The 12,493-nt window shown below is 34.4% G+C and overlaps 1 protein-coding gene across 1 annotated transcript; it reads right to left on the reverse strand.

Moving 5' to 3' along the window:
* Window positions 1–2,431: 2,431 nt before the first annotated feature.
* LOC149537017 (cytochrome P450 750A1-like) lies at window positions 2,432–4,647 on the reverse strand. Its single transcript, XM_089806870.1, has 2 exons — window positions 3,723–4,647; window positions 2,432–3,279 (listed from the first exon to the last, which is right to left on the reverse strand). The coding sequence occupies exons 1-2, from the start codon at window positions 4,596–4,598 to the stop codon at window positions 2,650–2,652; spliced, it is 1,506 nt and encodes a 501-aa protein (XP_089662996.1). The 5' UTR covers window positions 4,599–4,647; the 3' UTR covers window positions 2,432–2,649.
* Window positions 4,648–12,493: the final 7,846 nt, after the last annotated feature.

Raw genomic sequence — 12,493 nt, forward strand, 5'->3', positions numbered from 1 at the left:
AATATAATTATTTATTTATAATAATATCACAAAATATTTATATTATAATATATATTAATTTAATAATATATCAACTATATTATTAGATTATAGTACTTTATTAATATAGTACGTTGCTATATTATATTGGATTATTATTATTATAACATGATATGATATTATTATATAATTAGAATGTAGTACGACTTTATAAAAATATTATTTTAATATCATTATTAATATTATAATTATAATATAATATTTTATATTATAATTATGCTATAATCTTATATATTGTTTTATGTTTATATTGTCAAATATATCCCTATTATAATAGATTATATTATTATTAATTAATATGTTATTCAAATATTCATATATCCATAAATTTGGGCTCATGACAGTAAAAATTTCTACTTTATCCATTAGGGACTTATGAACAAACTATTTATCCAACATCTATCCCAAAACCCATTTCTCTTGGTTAGCCCTCTTGCCTCTATCACACCCCAAGTCTGCTTGGACCTTGGCCCTAGCCCTTGCCAAAAGAAATTCAATAAAACCCTAGCCTAAAGGTCAAAATTGACCTCGAGGTTAAAATTAGCCTCATAGAGTCAGATTCAGATACTAGGAAGGGTACATAGAGTGCTAGGAGAAACAATAAATGTCCATAGTTGGATAAATTTATGCCCCCTGCCCCCCAGAAACATGATTCCACCTCTAAGTCTTAAAAAAGTGATGTCAAACCTGCAAGAAAGAAGAGATTGCCTGAGGACACTAGGCCTGCCCCTAGCCCTTTGAGCCCTTCCCATATCCTTGATACTCTAGAGGCTACCCTAGCTAGAGGCAAGGGAGAAGATATCACATCCCCAAGGAAGAAAACCACCAAATATGTTGGGAAGAATAGTAAGCATAGCCATAGTAAGGTGAGACTAGAAAGGCTCGAGCAGCCTGTGAGGGACCTAGCTAACAATCAAATTGGTATCTGTGTAAGATTTGAAACATTGATTGAGTCTTCCACCAAGGTCATGCAATTTGTAGCCATAATCCTCTACTTCTTGCAAGTGATTAAAGAGGAGAAGGACTTGGGGAAGTCTACCAAGACAACCTGATCCATCTATGTGTATCTGGTAGAGGATTGGCTAAAGACCATCTTGGACAAACTAGGTAAGGTGGAGAGGAGGATGTGGACAAGGATGTGCCTAAAGAAGAGAAGGAGGACAAGCATGGGTAGAAAGAGGGAAGATATCCATGGTTTTGGTGTTTAATATTTTTATTTTTATGATCATAACTATGAGTTCGCTACCCCACACGGTCTTATTTTTTATGCTTTGGATGATTAAAGGGACAAATTGCAACAATTTTTCTTTTGGTTTTTTTGGTCTATTTTACAATCTTTTCTGCATATTAGTTTAAGGATTGATAGTACTAGTAATTATGCTATGCTTATATCTAGTTTTTTAAAGTTTAAAGTTGGCATAGAGTAGATGACTGGGAGGTAACCTTAGATTGATTCTTTACCCTTTTTGTACTTTGGAGTCAGCCGCCCATCTTTTTGGCTACTATCTAATACTTCAAAAACTCATAAGTATAAAAATAAAAAGGTGGAGCAAATACATTTATAAACTTTGAATTTCAACCATGAACTATATTATACGACACAAATGACCATATTTGAGTTATAATACAATTGTAAAAATAATTTACAAGCTTCAAATATTAATAAATGTGAGAAAGGGAGCTAGTCAATATTATTATAATGTATATTTGACAAAATAGTACAAGTATTAAATTATTGAATCGTTATAGCATAAATTTAGATTGTATTAATTAATGCATATAATAAAAAGTATACAATGTATAATACAAGTGCATATGCATTTTATGAATGAATATATGTTAATCAAGCAAACCTATTTACCTTTACCAAAATTAAAGTTAACTTAGGAAACTTATTGTCTTTCTATATTTTGGTACAATTTTTATGTTGATAAGCATGTCAACCAAGTAATTTGATAAATGTTCTTCGATAGATACTGGTATCCTATAACTTTTGAGCTTAATAAATGGTATTAAGATATATAAGTTCTTTACAAAGTGATAAATAAATAAATATAACTTAAAAACAAGTTATAAAGAAAATTCTATTATGTGTTGAATCATAACTCGTAAAAAACAATTAGATATTTTTATGTCATGCAGACATAATATAGAAGAAATAATTTATTACATATTTAAACTATAGAATATTAATAAAATAGGAATAATGATGTACTCCTTTGTTTCAAGTAGTTTAATTCATGGTTTGATCTTGATTAAAGATAAGACGGTTTCTAAGGTACCAAAAATCTTATACAAGTATATTTCTGTTGGGACATTACAAGAACACTACTAAAAGATAACATCGAGACAAAGAACAACTGTTGAATAGAAATTCAAAAGAGTCAATAGATTTTCTAAGAGGAACTGGAATCTTTTATTAACTACTAAAGGAAAAACCAAAGATATGGAAAGTAAACCACCCTTGGAGCCTTTCAACTACAACATACTTTAAATGTAACATGTTGTAATCCACTACAACATTTCACATTTTAATAAGATGGGTAATTATTTACTAAATATACGATTTTATATGATGTGAAGGAAAATGGACTATATTATTAATACTAACTATATTTTTGTGGATAATGGTGCTAACCTCCAACTTGGAATGCCAAATAGATGTTCTTTTCTAGGAATTGCTGTTCCATAAGTTTCATTCATATCTATATCACCTTCACTTCTCCAATCAAAGTAGTAAAAGATATGTCCTAGTGCAACATGAACAATTGCAGTTCCCATGGAAGACCCAGGACAACCTCTCCTTCCCCCACCAAAAGGAATCATGTTTAATTCTAAATCTTTCATTGTATTGAGACTTTTATCCATAAATCTCTCAGGTCTAAACTCCAAAGGTTCTTCCCATACCCTTGGATCTCTTCCTATGGCCCAAGCATTCATTATAAGCCTTGTTTTTGCTGGTATGTAGTAGTCACGATCAGGTCCATTCACAATACAAGCTTCTGTAGATTCACGTGGCACAACCAAGGGAGCTGGTGGGTATAATCTTAACGTTTCTTTCACAACACAATGCAAGTATTGCATTCTTGAAATATGAGAATATGTTAGTTTCTCATCATCCTTTACAATAGAATTAATTTCTTCTTGTAATTTCTTCATCATGCTTGGATTTCTCAATAATTCACTTATTGCCCATTCAAGTAGAGTTGTTGATGTATCTATTGCACCAATAAACATTATCTGCAAAATCAGTCATATAAATGAATGCATATATTAAAACAAATGTGGCACAGTAATCAAAATAAATGAGGTCACACAAGTTTTAAAATATTTGAAATAATCAATATATGTTCCTCTTTCTAATGATTGACGGCAAAGAACGACCTCAAACATTCTAAAGATTTGTTGAAGAGTAACTTTAAACTTTATACATCAATAGATATAATCAGAATTATGCAATGCAAAATATGTATATGCATTTTCCAATTCAATCATCTAGTTCAAGTACACTAACACGACCACCCTTAAACATCACACGCTAAGAAAGAAATTAAGCTTGGAAAAAAATAAAAATCTACTTTACCTATTCAATGCTTTGAACCTATAAATTTAGCCTTAGTGTGATGCTTAAACCGTCCACACTAATCTATTTACCTTTAGCAAAACTGAAAAGTTGAACTTACAAAAATGATTGCTCTCTTATCTTCTGCTGTGATTTCCATGTCGACAAGCGCGTCAACCAAGTCTTTCTGCCTCTCACTCTCCTCTGCGCCGCTCCTCCTCTTGCGCTCCGCACGGTCATCTAATATTTTGCTAAAAACTGCATCCAAGCGCTGGTGGGCATTCTTCATACGTTGCCTCAGCCCATGCAAGTCCAGCCACTCAAGAAAAGGAAAGAACTCGCCAATATTCACAGGTCCCATCAGATAAGTAACCTCCGTTACCAGTTCCCCAAACGTCATACCGCCGGATTGGAGATTGCTATTTGTGCTGCCCGTCAACATCCGCCATGTCGTGTTGGACACGTAAGATGCAACGCTCTCGCTCACATTTACTCCCACTCTCCCCTCCTCGCTCTTCTCCCACATCCATCTCACCATCGCCACCGCCTCTTCCTCCATCACCTTCCCGAATGAATCGATTTTCTTTGAACTCAGCAGCTCCACTACGCTTGCTTTTCTCATGTCTCGCCAGTATTCTCCGTGGGCAGCAGTTAAGATGTCCCTCCCATTGTAAAGCAAGTATTTGCTCATTGTCGACGGCGCCCTGTTTGAAAAATTCAAGTCGTGGGTTTTCATAATCTGTTTGGTCACCTCAGAAGAAGAGGCGACCACAAAATCAAGAGAACCCAACTTCAAAGACATAATTGGCCCATGTTTCTCAGCCATCCGCTCCAGAGTGCGATGAGGAAGAGCTCCCATCTGGTGGAGGTTTCCTATGATGGGCAGCGCTGATGGCCCCGGCAAAGATGACAACCTCCCCTTGCTCTTCCTCGTGAGAAGGGAGAGAAACACAGAAAAAAATAGGATTCCAATGCAAACACTCATATTGAGATCCATTGTCAAGGAAACCGAAGATTAATCCAGAGTACTGGTTTGCTTTGATTGGGAAGGTCGAAGTCTCTTTATATATAGAAGAATCACGGCGGCTTCTGCCCTCCGATCATTATCAAAGCATGACATATTAGAGATTGAGTTTGTGTTACAATGTGTTACAATAATCATGAAGTCATTGCATTGTCCCCACTTATGAGAATGCCAATTTTTACTTTGACCATTCAATTAAAAAGATGCGTGCAGACGATAGTTGCTGCTACGTGGATAATTAATACTGTATTTACTTCCACGCCTTTTAATTCCTTCATTTAACTGATTATGGCATACATGTTTTTAATCCTGAATACTAAACCTCGTCATTTACCAACAGCATACGACCACTATCCCACGTGAAACGACCATTGAACACGCTGAAACGACCGTTGAACATGAATGAGGCCTGGCCTTCTTTAAGAAAAAAAATTCAAAGTTATACTTTGTTGTTTATTAATTATATATATTTATTAATTGTTTTCATCTTTAAAGTAAACACTCTTAGACATCACATGCTCGAAAGAATAAGTAACTTTGACTGTAACACTTTTAGTCTAAGAATCAAACCTTAATACGTCATGTTTAAGCCAACCCTTTTAACCTTTTGTCCAATTTCTTTAGCCTTCAAATCCCACTAGAGATTTGATTTTCTTTTACTTTATCCCCTTCCCCTTTGAGTTAGGGGTGCTAGAGCTTGACATAGTCAAGTGTAGACCTTCAGTTTATACACTTATGCTCAATCTATGTGTCTCTTTTGTCTATGTATGCTCCACAATGTTGTTTGTCCTTTAATAGTAGTAGTCACCTACTGTTCAGGTGCATTCTCCTTTTCTTTCTCAACATTTGAAGTGAGTTCACCTATAGATCTTGGTTGTATAGCCTCATTTTCTCCCTCAGTATGAGGTTTCTAGGTAATTAGTCTCTCACCTATAGTGGATTGATCCACTTTATCAATCTTTCTCTTTTTATTCTTCTCAATTCATTATTATCATCTACATTTCCCTCATTATCATTGTTCTGTTCTTCTTTCACTTGGATATTTTGATCTTATTTGGCGAGTACAAATTGTTGCCTGGCCTAATCAACACTTATATCTCCTTGTCCTTGTTATTGATTGATTGTAAAAATAGGAATACTAGGTGTATTCTCTACCTCTTGTATGCAATTTTATGCATCAATCTTCATATATTCTTTCACTTTTACAATCATAGAATTAGGGTCTAACAAATTCTCGCAAGCTAGAATTTGTATTGAATTGATTTGTAAAGGGTCTTCACTTTTCTTCCTTGGCTCAACTGTGACATTCCCTTCACTTAGCACATTTTTGTTAGGGCTATTTTCTAGTTCATCATCAATGACCACTATTTCTATCTTCCCTTCACTCAGGTGCACCAAGTTGTGATTTGTATCAACAAAGTAATCTTGGCCATCATAAATATCTTTAGTGTTATCTAATTCCACATGTTCCTATTCATATTTTTCCTCCTCATCCTTTTGTTCATCATCGAGAATTTATATGTGTGTGTGTGTGTGTGTATCTTCTTCTATATCATTTTCTGTCCTCAACAACATTTTTTATTTTGTTCTTCAATATTAGGAAATCCTTCCTCTTAGGTATATATCTATTATTGAACTCTTTCATGGATTTTGCAATTTGTTTCTTATTCAACTCAAGCATGACTTGGATAAGTTTTCCCTTTATGATTTTCCTTTTAGTTGTCAATGCATGCTTCTACTTTGCATCTAGTCTACCATAGAGCTCATTGGGTATCATATTCCCTAATGCTATTGGTGTATACTTAAGCTAGCCATCATATCTAATATTCTTCTTCGACTTTGTTCGTTGTCTCATTATTTAGTTTATCAAACTAAATAAAATGAAATCTTGATAATCCTACACTGCCCCTAATATTTTCACATAACTCATCAATTATTTTTGGTTTCTTGTACACAACCACTCTAAATTGTCTTCTATCCTCATATTAATTTCTATCCTCATCATTATCTTCTTTACTAACTATATGCATTCTTCTCTGCTTCTTTTGTTAGTATTCTTTAGAATAGTTGAGAGGGGGGGGGGGGTGAATAAGTTATTCAAGGTCAAATAGTGTCCAATTCAACTATTTAATGGAACTATAGTAGGCCCATGCATTCTAATATTCATCCAAGCTTAATCATTTATCTTAGCAAGCTACTGTAAATCAATATGCAGTAATGAAACACAAATAATCAACACATAACACAAGGATTTATGTGGAAACCCAATTTTGGAAAACCACTAGTAACATGCTACCTTCTTTTCTCACCCTTCTAAAGTGATGCCCTGTTAAAGGCTACAACACACTATTAAATGTGACCTTGTCAGAGGATTTCAACACTCTGTTAGGAGTGTGCCTTGTTAGAGGACTTAAGAAAATTCAACTTAGAATGTCACCCTGTTAAAGGATTTACATAAGGCTATTAGGCCCACCCAAATCCATGGGACTTTCAATCACCTTCTCAAAGGTTTCTCCACCTAGCTATTAAGCTAACCTAGCAATGTAGGATTTCAATGTCTAATACAATGGTAAAAAAGTATTAGAAATCTTTTGACCTGATATAGATTGCAACTCAAACCTTGCAGATTTTAGATCACTCTTCAGTTCCTCTTCCTTGCTTGGCTTTCCTTTCTTGTAGTTTAGACAACATGTTCACCCTTCAAGATCTACCTCCTTGAGTTCATCAACTCGTATTGCCAATGCACATTATGGTTACTTGATCAAATCAAAGTCACAATGCTCTATTCTTCCACACTGTGTCCTTTCTCTTGACACTTTTCACTTGCCTTCACTTGGCTTCTTCACACTTCTCACCTATGACCAAACTCTTTCTCACACATGACCAAACTTGATTTCTGACTTGTAACTCCTTACAAATAAGTTCTATTCTTTATTTCCTACTCAATTCTTCTAGCTCATCAACTTGAATTGACTTGAGAAAATGATATTGTTTTCCCTCCAAAATAAATCTATCTGTATTTGTGTGGAATTAGTTGACATAAAATTTTGTGATACCAACTCATCATCCTTATCATCTTACCAGATCACAAAAATTAATGTAACAAACTTATCGTTACTAATTTGGTGAATCATTTGACTATTCAAATAATGCAGCAACTTGGCACCATTGGATTACTGATGCTCGACACTTATTGCGTTACTTGGCTCCAATTGTATTTTACTGGTGCTTCACACTTGAGGAAATTTGCTTGGCACACACTATAGTTACTTGATGCTTAGCATATGAAGTCTTTTGCTTGGCACTCAAAGGATTGCTCAACACATGCACTAAAATCTGAACTTGCTCGGCTCCAACTAAAAATTTTCTCAGCTTCAACTAGCTTACTCGGCACCCACATATGAACTTAGTTAAGCTTTACAAATTGACTTAGTTAAACCTTACATCTTTAATGTATTTAAGTGTGTCCATCCTTTATGTCTTAGAATATGTCATCAATACATTATTTTATCAATGTCTTAGCTGATCTGTATACTTCATTACAATAACATAACTTCAACCTTTCTCTAGGTGCTCTAGTTACATCTTATTGATTAACTCCTCCTTGTTAATCAACTAAGTGATAGTAATTGCATCACTTAAGCAATTTTCATTCTTGGAAGTAGAAAATTTGACATCAATGACAAAATAATAATTGAAAACATTCTTTCACAAATCTATTATTCAGTGATCTTCAATCATTTCCAACAATCTCCTTCTTTAGCATTGATGGCAAAACCAAACTGATATACCAAACAAAAAACTTGTTGTCATTACATATCCATTCCATATCTCCCTCTTTGTATCATGTCTCCCTCATTATCCTTTTGACTACCATGAGATGATTTTCTCTAGGATTAGTAGAGAATCTTGCTACTATTCCAACTGCTAATGCTATGTCTGGTCTGCTATGTACAACATATTGTAGCTTTATAATCATAGATCTGTACATTGTCTGGTTGACTTTAGCTAAGTCATCATTCTTGGATAGCTTGTGGCCTATTGCCATTGGTGTGCTGATAGGTTTGGAGTCCTCTAATCCAAATGTTTTGAGTATCTCTTTGATGCACATTGATTGGGTTACAAATAGACCATGTTTTAGTTGATGTACTTGTAATCCAACAAAGAATTTTATTTCTCCAAACATAGACATCTCAAATTCATGCTTCATTTTTTCAGCAAAGTCTTTGCTAAGCACTTCTTTTCCTCTAAAGATTATGTCAGCCACAAAGATTTCTAATATAAGGATGTCTTTACCTTCTTCTGATTTGATAAACATGTTGCTATTGTCACCAGTTCTTTCAAATCCTATTTGCACTAGATACTTGTGAAGTCTCTCATACCGGGCTCTAAGGGCTTGCTTCAATCCATATAGAGCTTTGTGATGTTTGAAAACCTTCTCCTTGTTGTTTTTACCAACAAATCCTTCTGGTTGTTCTATGTAGACTTCCTCTTCCAGTATACCATGTTCAAAAATGCAAAATTAACATCCATTTGGTAGACTTTGAATCCCTTGTAGGCTATATATGCAAGTAAGGTCCTTACTCCTTCTATTCTTGTAGTCTATTCCTTCTTCGTGTTCATATCCCTTGCAAACTAGTCATGCCTTATTCCTTGTGATTTCACCATTCTCATCTAGCTTGTTTCTAAACACCCACTTGGTTCCAATCACATTCTTATCAGCTAGTCTTGGGACTAAAGTCCATGTCTTGTTCTTCTCAATTTTCTCTACTTCCTCTTTCATAGTATTGTACTAGTCATCATCTTGTAGTGCTTCACTTATTATTTTGGGTTCTACTTTGCTAAGCAGACATGTTTCACTTCTATTCTTATTTCTTGTCATTGGTCCGCCTCCTTTATCTCCAATAATCTAATCTTCCAGATGATGTATTCTTACATATTTTGCCAATACTAGTTCCCTTCTTATTTCCACATTATTTCTTCCAGCCTCTAAATCATCATGCATGTTTTCATCAGGAAGTTCCTCATTTTCTTCATGTGTGCTGTTCTCTAAATCTGAATGAGCATTTTCTGTATTTTGCAACTCGACATCTGAATGCATCTAGATCTTGACATTCATTGTCTATGACTTGGCAGATAATGAAGTTTGTTGCTGATTGTTATTTTGATTTGCAACTTGACCAATATTAGGCATTCCTTCATAAAAGTATACAAAGGTCTTGTATTCCTCTTTTTTCTTGGAACTTTCAGCATTTTGGACTTCTGCAAGCTTATCAAATTTTACATTTGTGCTTTCTACTACTTTGTTAGTATTGATATTTAACCACTTATAAGCTTTGCTTCTAGTAGAATAGCCAAGAAATATGCCTTCCTCACTCTTTGCATAAAACTTTCTATTCCTAGACTCTTTAATCATATAGCATTTACATCCAAATATTTTGAAATATTTAACATTAGGAGAATGACCATACCATAATTCAAAAGGTGTTGCATTTGTATCTTTCTTGACTTGAACTCTATTGAGAGTGTATACTGAAATACTTATAGTTTCTATCTAGTACTTGAGTGCAACATTCTTCTCCATCATTAAAGTTCTGGCATAGTCAATCACTATTCCATTTCTCCGTTCTGCTATACCATTCTGGGGTGGAGTCCTAGGTGCTAATGTCTTCTTCTTGATTCCTTTGTCATTGTAGAATTCTTCAAATTCCCTTGATGTGAATTCACCTCCTCTATCAAATCTGAGACATTTTAGGTTCTTTCCTATTTCTTTCTCAACTCTAGGTAAGTACCATTTGAACATTTGGAATTCATCTTATTTATGTTTTAGGAAAATGACTGTCATCATTCTTGAGTAGTCATTAACAAATAGTATTATATATCTATCTTCTCTATAGCTTTGTACTTCAATTGGACCACACAAGTCAATATGTACTAATTATAATACTTCATTGGAAGTATAAGTCTTACTTTTGAAACTTGACTCAGTCATTTTTCCTAGTTGACATTGTTTGCACATTATGTTCTCAGGCTTTTTCAACTTTGGTAGTCCTTTGACTTTCTTCATTTTACTAATGCTGATCAAATTGTCAAAGTTTACATGACATAGTCTCTTATGTCATAACCATACAACATCTGTTTGTACCATAAGACAAGAAGCATCTTCCATATCTAGGTAAAATATATTACTCCTAGTCTGGTCACCTTTTCCTATTAGACTTCCATGGGAATCATAGATCTTGGTAGTTCTATTTTCAAATTCTACATTGCATCCTATGTTGCCTAACTGTGAGACACTTAACAGATTATAATTCAAGCCTTCAACATAGTATGCATTATCACATGATATCTTTTTAGTAAGCCTAATGCTACCTTTCCCTTTGATTAGACATGAAGCATTGTTACCAAATCTAACACTATTTCCATCATATTGAGTGAAGGAAGTGAACTTACTTTTGTCACTAGTCATGTGATGAGAACATCCACTATCTATGATCCACTCATCATTCTTATTCATGTAGGTTACCAAGGCAGTTGCTTCATCTTCATCTGATTCATCTTTCATAGCCACATAGACTACTTCATCATCATTGTCATCTGAGTCTTCTTCAACAATGTAGCATCTCTTGCCTTTTTCTTTTTAATCTTTGTTACCATCTTCTTTCTTGTTCTTGAATTTACTTCCATCCTTGTAATTCTTCTTTTGTGTGCATCTGGCTACAATGTGACCTACTTCATTACAATTGAAACAAATAATAGGCAGTTTACCTCTGAACTAGCCTCTTCGTCTATGAAATCTTCTTGCTAGAAATGCCTCCAATTGGTCCATATCATCTTCATTAGTGCTACTATCACTTAATAGATGTTTGCCTTTTCCACTATTTTTCTTTGTTTGTACTATCTCATTATCTCTTACTATCATCTTGGCTTTGAATGTAGATTCAAAGTTGTCTGGCTTGTAATTGTCAAAGTTGAATAACTCAAATGCAGTGAGTCTTCCAATTATTCCTTCAAATGTCAATGTGTTACCTGGTACACATCTTAGCTCTTGGATGGCTGAAACTCTTATAGCATAAATAGGAAGTAAAGTTCTCAAGTATTTTCTACTTACTATTTCTTCTGGTAGCTGACCTCCTAGACTCCTTATTGAACTTACCACTTCTTTCATCGTTGCACCATATTGAGCAGTATTTTCTCCTTCTTCCATCTTCATGTCATCAAACTTTCCTCTTAAGCTTTCTCTTTTAGCTCTCTTGACATTATCATCTCCTCCATAGATGTTTGATAGAGTTTCCCACATCTTGTGTGTAGTATCACATCCTTTGATATCATCATACTCGGCATAGCTTAGAGCTGAAACAATCTCTAACATAGCTTGATTGTGCTCCTTCCTTTTGTTTAGATCTTCTGCAATGAGGGGTCCTACAAGGGTTACATGATCAACTAATATTGAGGTCTACGCATAGTCACTTATTGATCCAAGGTGCAATTTCATCAAACTTTGCCAATCAATAAAGTTGTCTCTATTCAGCTTGGGGACTTCTCTTTTGGACATCTTGATCTTCCTGCTACTAGTACCTTGAAACAAATCAGCAATGGGCTGTGATACCAATTGTTAGTATGCTCTATTTTTCCATAGTGATAGTATGTAGGCTTCTTGTTCTTAGCATTCCTTTTTTCTCCATGTTTTGATGACTCTCCTATCTTGGTAGATGATATGAACTCTATATAACCTAGACTAGTAGTGTTATGAGATCTTATTTTTGCTCTTAACTATTCATCAAGTTGTCTAATAGATTCTCTAGATATGTTCATTCCTTCCATAATTTCTTGATTAGATGTAACTCTCCTTTCATTTGATTATTCTC

Source organism: Cupressus sempervirens, chromosome 10 (assembly GCF_028749045.1).
Source record: "Cupressus sempervirens isolate cs-2001-9-10 chromosome 10, ASM2874904v1, whole genome shotgun sequence".
Lineage (NCBI taxonomy): Eukaryota > Viridiplantae > Streptophyta > Pinopsida > Cupressales > Cupressaceae > Cupressus > Cupressus sempervirens.

What these genes read in the sequence shown, in the direction of transcription:
- LOC149537017 (XM_089806870.1), bottom strand. Translation starts at nt 4,598, where the DNA reads ATGGATCTCAATATGAGTGTTTGCATTGGAATCCTATTTTTTTCTGTG. An exon ending in ATAAGAGAGCAATCATTTTT is followed by an intron (nt 3,280 to 3,722) that starts GTAAGTTCAACT and finishes CTGATTTTGCAG; the next exon opens with ATAATGTTTATTGGTGCAAT.